Raw genomic sequence first — 20,835 nt, forward strand, 5'->3', positions numbered from 1 at the left:
AAAAGTTTTACCCAGTTTAACACAAAACTCAATTGCAGCTCGTTGTTTGAAACTCATTTTCCGACCGATGTACACAACACACTGACAGTTGAAACGCAATAACTTTGTTGCCGTGCATCCAAATGTCATGACATTTATACTAGTTGTCAATGAGGGACTACGCCATCTACCGGTAAAATATTACAGCAGATGGCACTAGTGGTACTATTTGTTTTCAAAAGTTCGGTTTCTTTTGGAATGGAGGGTGTAATGACCCATGTTCTAAACAGGTTAAATGCTTTAGATAGCTTAATCGCTTTTACTCGATATGGTAGTGTGTCATATTACTGTACAAATCACAAGAAGATTATAGGACTTCAACAATCAGCCTATTATTTCATTAGCCGTTCTTATTTCTCATTCTGAAACATCCTAATATGAGAATCACGATAGCAAAGCAATTCTTACTGTCTCTTGAAGGAGATTGAGGAAAAGTCAATGGTCTTTGGGGATAATAATTTATTACGCATACTTTACATAGATAAGAAACGATCAGCTAAATCACTAAAATCTATTTGCTCGATAAGTGAAAGCTACAGTAAAGAAGTTTTAATGCCCAGAGGCTTTCAAGACAGTGACACATTTCAAGAATCCAAAGAATTCCTTCATTTCAGACGTTGGGTTAGAATATTTCCGTTGTTTCTCTGTACGTCAAAAGTCCCTGTGTCCTGGGATTTATCCCTTAATCTAATAATCATGTGTACAGTGACAATTAACAAGGTGTGACAACGCAAGCACTAACAGCCATGGAGAGACGATTGGAAGTTATTAGCGCAGCTATTTCAGTTCATCTTTCTGTTCAATAAATTCACGTGTTAGTGAGTGTTCCTAATACCTGTGCACTGTGTCGAACAATTTTAATTACCCCCGGAATATTCTTCATGTAATTATTTGACAGACTAAGGTTTTATAAAAATAAAGGTTTCTTTCTTATAATTTTCTTATTTTGCTTTATTTTTTTCCAAAATTATAAATAATTATTCATTACTACACTGCTTTGTTAAGGAAGGCACAAGGAAACAATAATATGTAAAGAAAACTGAGTTATTAATGAAAATCTGGAAGTTACAGTATATGCGATTTTTTTTTTTTTTTTTTTTTTTTTTTTTTTGCGGAGGACGATATGTATGTATGTATGTATTCAATTTTGATAATTAAAAAAAATGTTCAGCACCAATACGTAGACCGGGTTTAACGTAGAATCTGAATCATACGTGTTCCTATCAAGAATCGAATTCTGGTATCCCATGCCGAAGACGTGTTTGCAAACCATATATTCACAACGAAGCTTCAAAAGTTCGCAAGTCTAGCCCTTAAGCATTCGCCGTCTTAAGCATACCTACCGTACATGATTTAACAATTTACTAATCTCCACTTTCGGTATTTCAAAATCTTTTATTTGAATTACAAGCGTAACACTCACATATATTTGCTTTCACAGAAACATTTCAGAGGGTACAGCGTAAATAAACTTAAAACTTAGTTCAAGAATATTCAATCATTCCTCAAACGCTAGCAAAATAAAAGTTATGTAAACATTCCTAAGGTGCAATTAAGGGTCTTCACTACAGCGAAATTAAATTACCGCTAATTTTAGAGTTTTTCTGTAATACCTTCAAAACAAATAAAAATATTCGAAAAGCAGAAACGTAGTGAACTAGGCAATACGACTTTGCATGTGATACATTTCCCACAATTCACCTATCTGCTTTTGGTATGCCGCTATTTACAGAACCCGCAAAAAAAAAAAAAAAAAAAAAAAAAGCTAAATCTATCTACAGTTGCAAATCGAAAGCAGATACATGAGTTGTGATAACGGTATCATATGCAAAATCGTATTGTCTAGTTCAGTACGTTTCTGCTTTTCGGATATTTTTATTTTTTTATTTGTTTTGAAGATATTACAAAAAAAAAAAAAAAAAAAAAAATAGCGGTAATTTAATTTCGCTGTAGTGAAGACCCTTAAGTTTCGGAATTGTGAAATGCATTAAGAAAGTATCATATTTACGTTTTATTTCTTCCTTCACATCAACTCTCTGCGGACTCCCGCCAGCTCTCGCAACAATTTGCGTGCCTTTTACCTGCGAGAAACAAACAAACAAACAAAAACTCCCACCTTCATCGCATTAATTGCAAGTCAGCGTAGAGCTTAAAGATCCTACGCCCTATTCCCTTGTCTCTCGTCTGCTGCAAGGAAATAGGAAAGATAAGTTTTCAGTTACGGAAAATATGTGATTAGTTGTAGATCTACGTAAGGAAGGCGTTAAAAGGTCTGCTCTGTGAGGGAACGAACGCTAGAAATAGCCAAGCCAGGACAGTGATCAGAGCCATGAGCGGAGAGTCCATGATTTATCCAACTTCAGCCACGAAATTTGGGGGACTATTATAAAAATGATCGAAAATGACCGATATTAACATCGAATCCATAGTTTTCGGGGTCGCTGAGATGAACACTGATACCTCTGATGCCGTTTAAATCCATGCCACTAGAAACAAAAACAGCATATTTTATATGTACTGATACCAAACTCACGAGATAAGGAGTTGTGCATTTAATTAATTTATTTTTTGTTTGTTTTATTTTAACCCAGCGAAGCGGGATCGATGCTAGTATACACTATGTCTGAATCTAGATCGCAGACTCCAGATTAATATTACTAAATTTTTAGTCGGTCGTTTCTTATTGATATACAGATATGGATGTCCAAAATTGTTATTTTTTAAATACATTTTTCTTCCCATTAGTTGGAGAGGCACGTGACTTCGTGTCTACATTACACAGCCGTTCCCGACCTGTCTTCAACGGAACAATCATATATGTGTATTTATATGTTTCGCCGATCTTTATGGGTCACCCTGTACAATTAAAGTGAAATCAATATATTAATCCAATCGGACAGCCTTCAGTTTGAAAAAAAAAATCACTGTTTTATTACATTAATGTTTGAATAAATAGAATATCCTAGTTTGATCTCAATATTTAAGACACCAAATCAAATTTATTGATATGAAACAATGTATACTTACTCTCAAGTCTTTCGGAACGATGCTTGCCTGCTGCCGAGCATCTGGGAACACTTTGCTATCAAGAAACTTATTGGGGAACACTTCACTGACAGGTGGAAGTTGTAGGTGTTTTGTGTCCTTGCGATGCAGAATGGCCACAGACAGAGCGTACACAAATAACCCTGAATTCACACGGTCCCTCATGTAGATAGCTGATGCTAAGAAATCCTCGTAGGTCTTCATATCTGCAAAAAATGTTAAGGGTATTACAGTACTACTAAAACTAGGATAAACGCGTTTTATGCAAAATTCAGCGAATTAATCACGCGTTCCAGTATCAATCCAGTCTAAGTGTTTTGGACCAATTCCTTAAGAAGAATCGGTGGTAATATTAATAGACACCATTACTAAAGAGTATAATTGATTATAATCAGAACCGGTTCTACCATACGTGCAAAATGTGCATTTCCACGGGGTGGCAAGTTTCGAGTGGCAAATTGACTCTCACAACTACAGTATGTCTGTTAACATACACCCTTCATCGTTTCCAAATCTCTTCACTGCGACGAGGACTCACTAAATGATTTGTTATGTACCATGACTAACACATAACACGTGCATGAACCGCTAGAATGCAAAGTTTCGAAAAATGTAACTAACATAACACCATTACGCGCTTCAAATATTTCTTGTTGTGGCGTGAGAGACCCGGGTTCGATTCCCGGCAGGAGCTCATGGGGTTCGGATTTCACGTTCACCAGTAGGTCCACGTCTTATGTAGCCTCGCTGCTGAAAAAAAACACCATTTCTTGTTGGAAAGTTGGAAACAGACTTCATGGTGATGGTACTTAAATTTACTAAGCTGACCTTCTATTTGAATACTACATTCATAAATTATGTTTAGGTCGGATTAGTTTAAGGTCACATTGACAGTCCTAAAGCAAATGGTCAAACAAATTCCAGCATGAATTGCTTGATTGTTGTCAAATACAAGAACTCAAATTTTGAACAGTAGCGAAACACCTGTTCCATGTAGTTAGTTATCACAGTTTTGATATGAAAGCTAGTATTGTCCTTGTCACAAACAAGTTCCTTATCATTGAAGGTGGAAGCAAGTTTCTTTTTAATTTTCTAACAGATGTAGAAGGAAAATCAAGAAATAAAGATAAAAGAGCTAGTTGCACTGGAATTGCAAACAGATATATTGGGGTTGAATTTCGACATTAAATTGTAGAAAAAAAATACCATTTTTCCTCTGCAGGCGTGTTTGTTTTATCTTTCACTAACATAATATATTAATATTTAAAGAAAAAAACAGACACAATGAGATTGTGTTTGTAATGTTTAGGCCTTTCTGAGTGCGAGTGCTGTTTCCCTCCCCTTCGTTGTTCATGAGAGGATAACATACTTAAAATCGCGGCTTTTAAGGTTTGTTCTTTTTGGAGAAAGGGGGTTGGAAATGATGCTATTAAATGGGGCAGGAAATTGCCTGGCTCTGATTATAACTACCTTTTTCTAATACTATCTTCACTATCAACTTATTAAGTTCGTTCAGTCTACCTGAAATAGTCTTAAAGAAATCAATACTAACACATAAAACAGTTTTGCGACAATCATTTGACAAGGATTCGTTTTAAAATTACCTGCATCACGACCCCTATAACCGAACAATATTTCCTCAATGTAACTCAAACCATTTCGGAGTAGCTCAATCATGAGTATACAGAGATGTGTCCAACCTGCTGATGCTAACTACAGCTGACAGTTTTGCGGCTACCAATTTTTACAGATGTTCTCGATCATAATCACATTTTTTTTCAAGCTATTTACGGCATGACTATTCTGTCACTCTACATTGTAAATCAAAACGTACAAATGTTGGTCATTTTACCTCGAACTGTTTTGGGAAAGGAGTGGTTACAGAGGAACACAAAATGGACGCATAAGAACTTTGCTCGCTCAGCCTAGTGATCATTGTAATGCAATGCAGGAGAGTTTAAAGAGTAAATTATACGAACTAAAATTTACTCTTAAAACTAAGCAATTCACCCAAATTGTTGAAACATCGTTACATATTGTAAAGTTTTCTAGGGTACAGCTAAAAGATGGTACACGGGAGTTTGGACTTTCCAATCACCTTGTATTATAGAAGTTTCTTCTTGAGTACAAAATATTATAAATAAGGCAAGTTCCTCTAATTATTTGGAGGTTTGTTGGTGAAGTTTAAAGGAGCCCAATGACTATGCATCTTAGGGCGTGTTCGATTGGGTTCTTTCAGTGATCATACGTCTTAGAGAGAAAGATCAGGAACTCTCAATGACCGAGCGTCTTAGGATGGGCCAATGACAACACATCTTAGAGAGGGTGCTCTCAATTACCAGGCGTCTTAAAGAGTTGGTGGTTCGATTAACCGGGCGAGATTGATGTCTTCTGTGATGTCCAGTCTCCTTTTATGCAGAAATGTCGGCTACCTTCGTTGATCTACGTCACTTGCCGAACATTGGCGGTGGTGGACGACATCTTCTTTGTGTCTATCGTCTGAAGACTGTTTATTTCAAGCACATGGTGTAGAAAAACGTGGAACCTTACAATATTCAAGATTTACAAATATTTAACAAAAGATCCTGTTGTAAAACGAGAAATATCGTACTCGGTAACATATTTTGTCGCAAATACTGTACGAATCATGACTTCAGCCATTGTTTCCACAGTTCCTGGTATCCGAAGTTGCAATTTGTATGCACTTTGAGGAAGAGGAGAAGAAAGAAAAATAAGTTTTTTTTTTCTAATGAGTGGTTTCCAACAGCTTTTGACTGATGTCCACGACATCACAATACAGTTGTTTCACGTTTTATTAATAACATTATAAATTATAATACTGGCAGACTATAGGTTTCTGTAAGGCAGTTACTCTAGGTAATAGCGAGCATTGATGGTTACGCTGGAGGCGTTGACTGATACAGCCTATCTCAAAATTGATTCTAACTAATTATGAAATGCTTCATGATTTTCAAATTCTAAAATTTAGCGACACATTCTATGGAATTGTGTGATACACTGATTGGGAACTGCTACCTTAAAGTATATATCCACACAGAAGCACATAGGTATTAAACGATGCGATCGTGATGGTCAAGAGATTGTTTCATTGCACCAAATTCAAAGATACATTATATAGGATTAAAGTAAGGATTGACATCAAAGCTTTGGCGATCCAATGCTTCCTTTTTAAAATTGATACAGATGATAAGCTCTTCGGTGTCCTCCGAATCTAGTCCCTTATTATATGATAGTAAAGGTAATAAAGTTGTTTTCCTCTGAGGGAAGGCTATTTTCTTTTGCTAGTTTTTTCAGTTTAGCGTTTCTTTTTTAGCATAATAAGACGTGAGCCTACAGTATAAGATGGAATCCAAACCACCATAATGAATTCAAAAATCAGGCTGTTCCACTGGGAATCGAATCCAGTGCCCCTTCACCAAAGGCTAGCTACTAGACTACTGGGGAGGACTACCTAATTATTTTGTGTGTTGTACTTACCCATAAATATATGAATAAGCTTTTCAAACAACCTTAAGTGTCGTGGAATGAATATGGAGAAATGTTCCTTTCGATCCAGTTTCATTATATCTGTAATATCAGGCATTTTGATGTTTTTGACAGAAACTATTATTTCAGGTGGACGATCGGTGCTTGTCGGCGATAGTGGTGGTGGCTCATTCACTTGGTCCTGGAACCATTCAGGCTAGAAATAAAGATATATATAATAAAACAAACATTTAGTTTTATATATAAACTTTAAAGAGAACAAAATTTATGTCTCATAAAAATAATTAATGGCAAATTACACATAGTCCTAAAAGTCGTCTTTCGTTTGACTTTTATCCTTTTCCATCCAAGACTGACCTTTAATTGGTGTTTAAACAGTGTATATTAAGTTTTCATTATGCTCTTGAATTAATTTAGAATTGTTACTGTGTATAACTCAAGGACCAGAACTCTGTGCACAACAGCAGTTTACACACTTATATAGAAAAATCAACCTCTACCATCATGCCAAGTTTGATCCATATCGGTTGGTTTTTGTTTGCGAAAATGCGACTCAAAATTTGACGTTCGATAACTCAGGAACTAAAAGCCTCATATCGTTATTCAGCTGTTCAAGGTCAACCACAATCCAAGCTCAGGGACGTAAGCAGGGCGTGGGTCCTAGGGGTCTGAATCCCCCCGAAATTTCGACTTTTGTGTAAGTTTAGCCTAATTCTAGGGGCAATTTTAGGAATTTTAATATAAAATACCCTCATATTCAATTTGGACCTCTCCCGAAATAAATTCCTGCGTACACTACTGTCCAAGTTTGAACTCGAATGGATGAATTCCATTGATGTTTTGTTTTGTTTCCGAAAATCCGACTCAAAATTTAACCATCCTTAACCGTCAAGTTTGATCTATATTGAATGAGTTCGGTTAATGTTTTTCCGTTTCCGAAAACGTGGCTCAAAATTCACATCCATCAAATTTGACTATTAAATTTTAGAATAGAGCCTCAGAGCAGTGCATGTGAGGGACTTCTATTTTCAAATTCATTCTGGAACTATGTATACCATCATAACATTCAATGCAACATAACGTTTGATACAGTTCCCAAAGAAAAGCGTAAATCATGATCTCATACCTACCAAATTATTATTATTATTTATTTATTTTTGAAATTTTACATCTATTCAGAAGCATAAATTCCAAATTGTTAGAGATATGAATCAAGTCGTACTCAATATCTACCACTTTTCATTGTATACAATTCCAATACATCCTTACCCTTATAGCATTAAGGTGTGTAAACCGAAATTCCGATTCATGGTATCATAAGTCGTGATAAAAGACACATGTAAGATAAACTAAGTCAAACCCTCTCGAAATGGTAATTTTGGCTCTTTTTTACCCACCCAATGGAATAAGACGAACCTCCTAAATTTTCAAGAGTATGTACTCTGGTCCCAGATCCATCCTACCAAAGTTGTTTTGGCAATTCTTAAACTTAAAAGAGTGGGCCAATACACACCTGCCAAAAGTTGAGGAGTGTATCAAGGCACCCTATTAAATTAAATAGGGCGAGTCAAGGCATCCTTCCCCAAATTTATTTTGGAATTTAGACACATCTGACCAGGACCAAGGGTTTTTGAAAACATTGCTGACTCCGCAGGATATACAGTATATAGATCAATACAACAACGTCGCTGTTTGCAAGATAATCAAATACAGACGGATAAATCTCTGTTTGAGATTAGCAATAACAAAAAGAAATCTTGTAAACTGTTCATTTTCGTATGTTAAGTTACTGTTGTCTAGAGTCATTCTATTTCAACTGTGCCACTTCTGGTTCTGCTGTCGATGTGTGTTTTCCCATACCTTCCTCGAAAGAGGAGTGACAAGTTGCTGCGGCCGAGATCTTTCAATTGTTGGATATGCGGAAGCGTTGTACAATGAATTATTTCATGTACTTCGCTGTGCTCTGTCATGTTAGCCATTCTAAGTAGCCCACGATGTTCACTCGTCAAGAACAGACGACTGAATGACAAATTAGCAACACAGCTGAGGTCATTCAATTCTTTTCTCTAAGCAAAGGGTGTCCTCCGTCAAAGGATGACGGGTGTGGGGTCGAATTATATTTTGCATATTATTCGAATTATATTTTGTATATTATCTGAAAATGACAGGCTTTAGTATTATAGGGAACTAGCTTGTTTACCAGCGGGGGCTGAGGTAGAGGGGGAAAAAATTCAACATTTTTTCTGCCTGACTCTTGCGACACTCTCTAACTCTCCTTCTATATGTCAGCGTTGCCAGGGTCGGAAAATTGTCATGTGAATGTCATTATGAGGAGTTAGTGTGAGTTGGTTATTTGTTGAGTGCTGTTGTGGTTGCGGTTTTGTTGCTTATTATTCATTTGACAATGGTTTCACAGCGTAAGAGAGGGCAAACTATACACAGCGAAGCTAGAGAAGCAATGCTAGACCGCTCCGCGGCACGGGTGATTATAAAATATAAAAGGTGAATAATATGCACCCAAATACATTAACTGCTTATGCAAATTTGTAAATGACGAGTTAAAAGAAAATCTTTCGATAGGGATTGCATAATTTGCATAAACTCTTTGAATTAAGTAAGTATTAGGTGAATTTTTTGACAACACACTGGCAACCCTGCCCAGGACCGTCGAGTGGCCGTTTCTTAGTGATGGAGGTGGGGCACCTCTCAATCAAATCTGAATTCCTCAGCCTCGGATTAAAGCCAGCTACCTATAATACAATCTCTACTCTCATGCAATATTATCACTGCATATTTAAAAAAAAAAGAAAAAAGAAAAGAAATATTTCTATATACCAAAATAAAATTTTCAGAAATATGAACTTTGTGCAAGGTTCTGAATTGAAGCTTAGTGAAAATAACTGTTCACATGTAAAAATTCCCAACATACCCCGTGTCATTTATGAACTGTCTAATTATCCTTTATCTCATTAAAAATCATGAAATGTTTTTCATAAAATTATTTTATTAATATTAGTTGCAAGTGCTGTAGAAAAAGAATTCTGGACCTTTTGTCCCACTTTACCAACAATTTGAATCCGTGTAAAAAGAATCACACATTCGTGTTCTCTGTATAAAATATCATCATACACTATTCACTCTATCTTTGTGTTCAATATTTGGAAAAGAAACATGTGATAAGATTAAAGTTTCATCGTCTTTCAAACCTTCGACATGAAATATCAAAATGTTCGAGATGATAAAAAGCCTTTCCTAAATTGTTAATTACGATGTGATATTAAAAATAATTACGATCCACGAAGTATGCTGTTCTTGCGAGATTAGCAGTTTACAAACGCCACTGTAATAACAGTATTTTTCTTTGCATCTTCTATATTACGTTCGTGCAAGTGATTGAAATATTCTGTACCAAGGACTTCCTGTTTTCTAAGTTTCCTTTCTTTGGATCTAGCAGTTCGAAATAATAATAATAATAATAATAATAATAATAATAATAATAATAATAATAATAATAATAATAATAATAATAATAATAATAAAGTAGTAAGAGTAATACGTTTTACATTTGAGATTGAATTTCCAAATATTTTATTATCAAGAAATAACTTCAAGTGAGATAGCAAAGATAGGAATGGGGAAAAAAGCCTTTAGGAGGAAGAAAACATTGAAAACCTTGAATAAAGAGTTGAGAAAAATATTCATAAAATGCTTCGTGTTGAGTATTGCACTCTATGGGTCAGAAACATAGACATTACGCAAAAAAAAAAAAAAAGGAAAACGATTGGAAGCTTTCAAAATGTGGGTGTGAAGAAGGATGGAGAGAATTAGCTCGGTTGAACGGAAAACGAATGAGAGAGTGTTAGAAATGTTGAGGAGGAAAAAGAGCAATTTTAAATATTATTAGGAAGAGGAAGAGAAACTGGTTGGGACATTGACTAAGAAGGAACTGTATCATGACGGACGTGCTAAAGCGTATAGTGTCGGGAAAGAGAGGGAGGGGCGAAGGGGGATACAGTTGATGGATGATATCAAAACAGAAAAATCATACGTGAAGGCGAAGAAGTTACCGGAAGACCGTGGAGCATGGAAGCTTCTCAGTTGCGGCAAGTGACCTACCAATAATGGCAGAGTACCTATGATGATAATGATGATGATGAAGTGAGATCTATGGTCATATATAATTGGAGTTCACAAAGTAAATTTTCTATATTGTTGCATATAGACGGAGAGACTGAAGATTTAATGACTTCCTCCTTTACAATCATTTACCAGGCTCCAATTTTCAGAGAGGGAGCACGTGTGATTGGGATTTCACACGGACTAAATAGACTGTAAGTCCAGGTCTCATATAGCATCACTGCTCAAAGGTACGCTAAACTCTAATGAACCAATAAACGCGGCCCCCGATTAACCATTAATATGTATTACCTTCAGTTTACTAAAATGGGAAACATACCAACATTTCTGTCGGAAGATCGTACTGAATTTTTCCATCTCCTTTTGTCAAATAAATTGGCTCTGCGAGACGATCGAACAAGAATAGAAGTTCCTGTTGTCTTCTGTATTTTTCAGCATCGGTAGCCATCTTGTCTCCTGGGGGAAGGAAGGAAAAAATAAATAATAATAATACGAAATATGGGAGAATCATGAGTAACGTAATATAAATACATTTGAAATGAATTAATTAACTACAAACTACGAAATAATTGCATGTTGTGTAACATCAAATTATATAGTAAGGTTAGTAAGTTTAACCAGTTCAAAGTAACCTATATCATTTTCAATGCAGAGCCCTGAACTGAGCTTGTTCCTGGCCGAGCCCTGCCACCAAATATAGCAAGTTTTATTCTGTAGAGCATAGGCTACTTGCCTATAAAATTTAATTCAGATCCGGTCAGTACCAAGAAATAAAGTACCACATGAAAAGAGAGTCGAGCCTGTCTCTTGCCGAGCTCGAGCACAAATTTATAGCATATTTTATTCTATTGGGCATGGAATTATTTGCCCACAGAATTTGGTTCAGATTCGTCCCGTAATTACTGAGAAATAAAGTACACAATCATACGTACACAAGTACTGATTCTCACATATTCACATACTGTACATACCTGGAGCGAAACTATAAGCTCCGGATGCTTACGGACAAGGAGCTTATAAACAATATCAGAGCAAATGAATGAATTAATCAGGAAGTATTGTCTTTCGGAATGTCGTATACTGCGAATACAATTTTAGTGAATGTTCTACTTTTTTATTTTCGAGTGACGATGAAAAGAGGTGCTGATCATTAAAATAATAATAATAATAATAATAATAAGATAGGAAAGGTGCTGAATATCGGATACTGTTTCAAAAAAAAAAAAAAAAAAAGGAAAAAAAACTTTACTAACAGATATTACATTGATGTTGCCTCTTCTAATTGTTCTGCTATCTTTGTAGATTATAATTTGAAAGCTTCGAAGCAGTAAGAAAATATTAAGGGACAGATTCATACTCTTTGGTATAAAATCTCATTTTTCTCAATTTGGAAAAAGATTGTCCAATATCGGATAGGGAGTCTTAATATCGGACGGAAATTAAGTAAGAATGATTTAAGGAAATCCACAATTGAAGACTGTGCATTATTTTAATTCACTGGTCGGCAAAATGAAACTTTTTTTCGCTCCCACGAACGAAAATAGGTGATTCCTATAGGTTTCGAGCTCTTGAGTTCGAATCCGTAACCCGTTTTCTCCAGGACGTACCAGTTTTCAGGGAGAAGGGTGTTTCAATATCCGCCCAAAGATGCTATTCTCCACCCATAATAACTTGCACGTTATAATTTAAATATCAATATATATTATGCAGATAAAATTGCATAAAAAGTTAAAGTTTAACACTTACGTGTCACTTGGTTTTCCTACTCTTCTTGTAATTACTACAGGGTGTCTCGCGTGTCACATTCCAACAGAAGTCTGCCAACATATTCACACTTCATTTACCACTGTAGCGCCTCTACATGGTAGCTATTTGCTGCTGAAACCTTTTCCCGTGTTGTGTTTGCCAGAGACCTCCCCCAAGCTGTACATTTCAGGGAAGAAGTCCAGGTGGCAATGCAGGAAGTGTAACTTTAGGGACATATTACATCCAATGTTACGAAATGAAGTAATTAACCACCCATAATGTCTTTGTAATCAGGTGACCTATGATTCCCTAGGAAGTTACTGCACACTTCTCGAAAGGCCTCCCAAGCCTCACTTTCCACTTCATTAAGCTTAGAAAAAAATGTAGTATCCTTAAAAAGTCTCTGATTTGAGGTCCCGTAAAAACAGCTTCTTTCACCTTGGCCTCTCTGAGTCTTGGGAATAGTTTTCTGAGATGATTAAATGCTTCACCATCCCGGTTCAGGGCTTCGACGAAGACCTTCATGAGCCCTAATTTGATATGAAGGGGTGGTAAGAACATTTTCTCCGGATCCACAAGGCGTTCATTAGCCACGTTCATCTCCCCTGGGACCAGTTGCTTCCTTGGCGGCCATTTTGTGATGGTGTACTGATCTTTGGCTCGACTATCCCAATGACACAAGAAGCAACAGTGCTTTGTGTAACCTCCTTGTAAACCGGTGAGGATGACAATAACCTTAAGGTCAGCGCATACAGACCACTGGAACTGTTCGTACTTTATTTTCTGCAATAGGTTTCGCATGTTCTCGTATGTTTCTTTCATATGTACAACATGAGCAATAGGGATGGCTGGCTTTTCATTGCCATTGTAACACTGCCTTGAGACTTATCCTAGAGGAATCTATGAGTAGCCTCCAATCTTCAGTGTTGTAGTTCAACCAGTTGTCCCATAAGCGATGGAATGTCACTGCAATACACCAAATCACCATCCTTTGTAAAATTAGGAACTAGGCTCACCTCTCTTTTCCTATACATCGATATATTCACATCTGATTTAGTAGATTTCATTGTTGAAGTCGTGATGCAAGCAACAGGGCCTTAGACTTGGGAAGGTTTAAGTCTCTGATAAGATCATTCAGCTCTTCCTGACTTATCACATGTGGTTCATTAGTATCAGGCACTTGAGCGTAATTGGGATCTGACTGTGTACTCGAAGATTGTGCAACATCCTCACAAGCAGCAGGTTCCTCATCGGATGAAACACTGCACAGGGTGTATGAGTCTGGTGGTACGGGTACAGGCAGACAAACATCATGTTTCACAAGTCTCCTCGTGGAATCCAAGTTAGGATACAGTATTTTATGCTTCATGTTTTTTGAGAAACCTTTTATATTAGTCAGGCAGAAGTAAAAGTCTAAAACATGATCACGGGGCTCGCGCCAAACCATAGGTACGTCGAACGGCATCGATTTATGTGTACCTTTCAACCATTCTGTGAGAGTACGCGCACACGAGTTACAACTTTGTTTCGGAGCCCAAACGCGATCCTGGTCGCCGATTTTACACCCGAAGTACAGATGGTAGGCTGTCTTCTGGAACGGTGACATTGGCCTACTTTGTCCCTTGAAAATCACTTCCCCACATATGTAGCAGAATGAATCTGTCGAATTGTTGCAAGTCCTCGGCATGTTCGTTTAACACAAACGTCAATATTTCAAGCAAAAATATTTTTCACCTACGGTATGCACAGACACAGCGTGATCACCTTCTAACACGAAGATCAACTCGAAACTGAAATATTTGTTTCACGCGACAACGTGGTGTATATCTTGGCGACTTTTTTCAACAATCTGTCTGTTGTCTAGACAAAAGGGAGTCGACGAATGATCGCAAGTTGATTACGAAACCTTTCTCCGTCAATAACGCCTAGCTTTTAGTGTATGCAGTGTGGAACGACAATAAATCTTTGCAACCCAAGGGGAGGGGGTACGTTTCCGGGGGGTTTCTGAGCAAGAGAAAAGAATGTTCCTGGGATATAGCCTAGTAACAGTTCTTGGATTAAGATAAAAATTCAGAATTATGCACTCCAAACACGGAAAACACATATTAAATACGAAAAATACTATTTTTCTGTCAATTATGGAAACAGCACCCCGCAAAAAAAAAAAAAAAAAAAAAAAAAAAAAAAAAACTTATGTGCTGGAACTTTCTCGATGAGATATTCATAATCAGCGTCTCGAAATCTATCCGGTACACCCTTTCACCCTCGTGGGATGATGTTCATGCCGACCAGTGTTATATTACACATAAAGTTGCAAAATATGTAGATTTAACTAAACGTTGTTCTACAAAATAAACTACTTTCTAAATATGTGCATATGTAAATTTATGTAAATTTATCTTAACTAAACATTGTTCTACAAAATCGTAGACGTTTTCAACATGTAGATTTACTTTTAACTAAACATTGTTCTATCAAACAGACAACTTTCTAAATATGCAGATTTTCTTGTTCTTAAACATTGTTCAACAAAAGAGGCTACTTTCTAATAATGTAGATTTATTTGTAAATAAACGTTGTTTTGCTGATCTGTAGTAGGATCTACGAACAAGTTAAATTACTGGCAAAAATCAGAAACAAATGATTTCAACGTTTTTGGATCAGTGTCTGTACATAGCTCGTGTGCTCATTTAAGACATTGGATACATAGTATCAATCGTCCATCACCTTTGTCAACTTTTTACGTCTGTGAACAAAACATAAAGATTTTGGATGTCTTGAGGAATCACATTTTTTCCTTGAAGGCAGCAATAGCCTGGAGCATAGCCTCAGGATCCCACTTCTTCCTTCGAGCGATTTCTATCATCTGTAATAATCGAAGAGTGACATCAGCAATACCGTTCCCTAATGTCTGATATCCGATATTTGGAACCTCTATACTATCCGATATTTGGCAACGTAGGTCGTATAGCGACTTTCAACTATATACATCATGTAAACAGAAAAGAACTACCAAAACATCATGTAGTTTAAAACTATTCTTCTTAGCCTATATTATAATCATAGTATGAATATGATTAGGTTACCTTTATGGACGATATAACGCAATCAACTGCAGTATTGGAAATATTTCGTAAGGTCAAAATCACAAAACACTTCACCACACAAATAAACATGTTGCGAGAGATATCGTAACTCAGGTGTCTAATGGCCCACTGATTGGTGTGCAGTTACGATAACGACCGTTAGGCTGCAGCACCTTACACGGAATATTTCTCGGTATCCAATATTGGGGAGACCATCCGATATTCGGCATCTTGACACTAATAATAATAATAATAATAATAATAATAATAATAATAATAATAATAATAATAATAATAATAATAATAATAATAATAATAATAATACAGTTACATGGCCCTTATGTACTAGAAAAGTGGGTTTTATGTGTCTCTCTGTCCTTGCGTTCTTTTATCCCGATGTAACTTATATACTCTGAATATGAGGTTTTTATAATAAACTTAAGTTTTCGAACTTTCTTCTACCTCTCAGAAACAGCTCTAATGAAACCTCAAACCGGACGATTATGATATGAACCACAGGTGATTATGTTAATATTTCATAAATAAATGTTTTATTTATAACTGTACAATGTCGCGTAGGTCATTTTTCATAAAAGAGTTCATAAGGGTAGTTTACTCTTGAAGGTGAATTTTCATCGGATGAAGTTTTCAAAAAAAAAAAAAAAAAACTATAATTTTGTTCGCATTTCATAAATAAATGTTTCGTAATAAGTACAGAATTACATAATTATACAAGAGAGCGAGAAAGTTTACTGCCGAGATTTGTAGCTCTTTTTTCTTTAAATTAGTACATTGCGTGTAATACTCGCTTGATTGGTCACCCTAATTATGGCCCCTATTGTAGATTGATGCTTCCTTTAAGGTCTAGTCCTGGTGCTGCTGTAAAGCAGTGTCAATTTCAGAAGGTGGTCCGGGGGAACATCCCCGGAGGTACGAAATTCCCGCCCCCCAGGCCAAATTTCCGATCGTGCTCAACAAGAATTAGCAATATTTTGAGTGCTAGCTTAACCCTCTATGTATTGATATTCCCCCGGGGGTATATAAGCCTAGTCTGAAATCATAACTACTCCGAAGTGACATTAACATAGAAGAAAGTGACACAATTATTTCTTTCCTTCTACGACTCCAATTGAGATTTTACACCTTCAGGTACAGACCTAGATCCCAATCAACGAGTTTTGTCACAAATCAGGGTTAAAAGTGTGAGGAAACGCGGGGGGATGCCGGCTCTCCACCTCTAAAAATATGTACGGCGTCCAGTGTCCCTCTAGTTCCTAATAAATTACAGTGGGGAAAGATAGGCAGGGGGACGATGTGACGTCACGCTGCTATCTACCGTCCCCTTACCTTTTCAGATCCACTTTTACCCCTGTCACAAATAATTATTTTGTAACAATATATATAAATGATTGATGGTGATAAAACATGGCGAATAAAGCTACAGTTGAATTAGTGGCTTACCTGCAACTCACTGAAGCTTATTAATTCTTGCTCATTTTCTAAAAAGATTTGTCCTATTAAACATGTTCATAAAGGTTGTTGAATTTGTCTCTTGCTCAACAAATGACGGTAAAGCTATGTTCTCCATTAACGAACTCGAAACAAAATATTTAGACGATAAAGTTGATAAGGCAAATATATTTTCTTGTCTTCTCATAAAACAAAATGGTTTGTCTCATTAGACTACATTAAACAAGATTTCTAGATCTGATACAGTATCTAAGCTACTGAAAATTTCCTCATATTTTTCTTTCTTTTTCTTTTTACAACATGTTACGCGCAACATGATAAATCTGGTGCGAAAGGTAAGGGTGTACGCAGGCATGTAGCCAAGGGTACGGGGGGTACGGACTACCCTTCGAGACAAGAAAATGATAAAAATAAGGAAGGATGAAACAAAATGACATGAGAGAAAGAAGGATCAGCGTTGAAAATAAACTACAGGAAGCTTTTGGTTACTCTTTCTTATGAGAAGATTTGTATTACTTGCAATACGAATACATGGTGGCGAAGTGAGCGAGATATCCTGGAAGAGTCAGGGAATTTGAAATTTCTTGGAAAGTTGCGGAATTCTCAGAATTTCTGCTATTAGTCAGGGAGATTTCAAGCTTCCGAAAGCATAGTGCCGTTTTAAGCATAGCGTGGACATTTTTAGCATAGTTTTTCGTCATCGCATCCTTGCAGTATCAAACATGTTATCAAAAACAATTTTCTACTGCTCCTTTAACCTGTAATTTGGAACAGACAGTAATTGACGGAATAATAAAAACAAAAATTTATGTGGAAAGAAAGTTCTGTTAACATTTGATTCAACAGAGAGAGAGAGAGAGAGAGAGAGAGAGAGAGAGAGAGAGAGAGAGAAATGAAATGAAATGAAATTTTGAGTTTTACGTCACACGGTTATGCCGGTTAGGCTAAAGGAGACGGTGATAATGAGTAATGAATGAAATGGTGGAATGAAGAAAGTGGGAGGAAACGGGAGAACCCCGAGACAACCCACGCACACGAGAGAGAGAGAGAACCGCAGATATTGTAAAATATTTTGCAAGACATTATTGAGTAGTTAGTTTTTATAATAGTGAATATGTACTTTTTATAATAGTTGAGATCATAATGAAAGGAAAATTGTTATATTTGAATAAACAGAGAAAGGACGTAAATATTGTATAATCTTTTTCAATAGTTTTTTTTTATTTTACTCGAGATTTCTTCATAGTTCGTTATTAAAATACTTACCAACATCCTTATTTTATTGTCCTAACAAACCAATATATGTTGGTAGTAAAGTAGTTTAGATTGATCTAGCTCCTTGGCCATCAGAATTTCATGTCACCCCCACCCAGGCCCGTAGCCAGCCCCAAAATGTAGGGGGGTGGTAGAAGTTAGGGGGGCCCGACCCAACCATATTATAATTCATCACCATATTATAGTTCATTTGCAAGCCTACCGTGAAAATTTTAGAGGGGCCTAGTAAAAATTTAGGAGGGGCCCGGCCCCCAAGCCCCCCCGTGGATACGGGCCTGCCCCCAGCCTCCTGCTACTAAATCCTGGCTAAACGAACCAATATATGTTCCAGTAAAACAGTTTAGAATGATCGAGCCCCTGATATGATGACCAGGACTCATGTCACGGACCCCCCCTTCACGAAATCTTGGCTACGTACCTGGTGCACGGGGTTCTCGATACAATTTCCGATGAAAGAACGTTGCAGGCAGGGGCGATCGCTCTGCCCCCGAAGAGGAGACTCTTATTTTATATATAAATAGAACCCATCCCAGAGTTTGGAGCTCTTAAAAGTAGCTCTAAGTAGTAGTATTACAACCTACCGCCCCTCCCCCTCAGAAGTCCGTCCTGGATCCGCCCTTGATTGCAGGGACTGCGGTGGATAAGATTCCACCTTAAACTGTAGTCTACATCTTATATAGTATCAGCGATGAAAATATATGTTGAGCATCAGTGACCAAGAAATCTCAATGAGAAAGTTCATAATAGCAACAGGTCACTGAATACGAATCATAATGCAAAGAAGTCTCTGTGAGTAAAGCTAATCTGCAAACTTCAGAAATATTTAAGTTACTGGTTGCATATACATCTAGGGGAAATATTTTAAGCTCTTAATCCTAATTATAAGAACAATTTCCTCGCACGGTAATACGTTCTGGGAGTATACTAGTATCTCACACCCTGGTCTGGTTCTACCATATGTGGAACATGTGCATTTGCACGGGACGAAAAGTTTCGAGGGGTGGTGAAATCTGTCATAACTATATTATTTAAATACATATTTCTTGTAGGAAACAGATTTCATAATGATGGTAGTTAAATTTACTAAGCTGACCTTCTATTTGAATACTACATTCATAAATCATGTTAAGGTCGCATTAGTTTAAGGTCACATGAACAGTGCTAAAGCAAATGGTCAAATAAACCCAGCATGAATTGCTTATTGTTGTCAAATACAAGAACTCAATTCTCGAACAGCAACGAACATTTGTTTCATTTAGTTAGTTATCACCGTTTTCATATGAAAACTAGTCTTTTCTTACAAACAGGCTCCTTATCATTGAAGGTGGAAACTAGTTTTTTTAAATAAAAAATCTAACAGAAGTAGAAGGAAAATCAAGAAATAAAGATAAAAGACCTAGTTACACTGGAATTGCAAACTGATATATTGAGATTGAAGCTCGATATTGAATTCTATGAAAACAGTCACCATTTTTCCTCTGCAGGTGGTTTGCTTTATTTTTCACTAACATCATAGATTATTATTTTAAGAAAAAGAAAAACAGACACAACGAAATTGTATTTGTAGTGTTTTGGCCTTTCTGAGTGTGAGTTCTGTTTTCCTCTCCTTCGTTGTTCACGATGCGGTAGCATACTAAATATCGTGAGCTTTTAAGTTTTGTTGTTTGTGGAGAAAGAGGAGGGGCGGCAAATGATTCCATTGCATGGGGCGGCAAATTGCGTAGTGCCGGCCCTGCTCACACCCGACATTATACTGCAGGCAAACTTAAAGCTATAGTTCGATGCGCCTTCGCATCGACAACGCCTGCAATGACGAAGAATTGGATGATCATATGACACAAAATAACAGAGTTCACATGGACACACTGGATTAAGTGTTGCATTGTATCTTATATTTGTGTGATAAGATCGGTTTTCTAATACTCTGCTCATTCCTTCAGAGTTAACGTGATTCGACACAATTCAAAAGGGAATGCAAGGACTTTTGGATCCTGCATATTTATGCGATGTTTACAGCGCATGGTTCACTCTTATCAAACTAAATGTACTTGTACTCTGTAGGAAAGATTGTAATATTTATTGAAACTTTCCTTTGTTACTTTGCAATTTTCCCTTTACCTACTATTAACACATAACTTGGGTTGATAATATTTCAACTTATACTTTACTTCCTGTTAAAATTAATAACAGGTTAAGCTTATTATAATAGCTTTGTTTTCATTCTTCTTGTCTACAAATTATCCCCTCTTTTTAACGATTACAAGGATAACCAAAGAGAATGTAGATTTGCAACATTGTAAAAAACTATCGGCTCCATATGAAAGAAAACAAAACTGGTTCATAAATTAATAACTTGAGTTATCATTGCAAATTCTGATTCACGTAAGTACACATTTTACTAGCTTCATATTCAAAGCTATTGTTTTCTGTATTTTGGGCCCTACTACTAATTTCATTTTGTTAGGAAAGTATCTCTTTACTACTTGTGTGATCATTTATGACACGGCTACATGATATTTCCTAATCAGAT

General features: G+C 36.6%; 1 protein-coding gene across 3 annotated transcripts in view; it reads right to left on the reverse strand.

Annotated features, from left to right (window-relative positions):
- The window catches only part of LOC145692752 (phenoloxidase 1-like), a gene marked incomplete at its 3' end in the record, with an annotated part of 32,859 nt that extends 15,684 nt beyond the window's left edge, over positions 1-17,175 (reverse strand). The window contains 4 exon segments of one of the 3 annotated variants that reach the window (XM_081768192.1): positions 3,067-3,290; positions 6,583-6,787; positions 11,048-11,184; positions 17,022-17,175. In XM_081768192.1, coding sequence (XP_081624318.1) covers positions 3,067-3,290; positions 6,583-6,787; positions 11,048-11,176 — 558 coding nt within the window. 3 annotated transcript variants of the gene reach the window in all.
- Between the last annotated feature and the right edge of the window lie 3,660 nt (positions 17,176-20,835).

The sequence above is a fragment of the Thermobia domestica genome, chromosome 8, assembly GCF_964235325.1.
Source record: "Thermobia domestica chromosome 8, izTheDome1.hap1.1, whole genome shotgun sequence".
NCBI lineage: Eukaryota > Metazoa > Arthropoda > Insecta > Zygentoma > Lepismatidae > Thermobia > Thermobia domestica.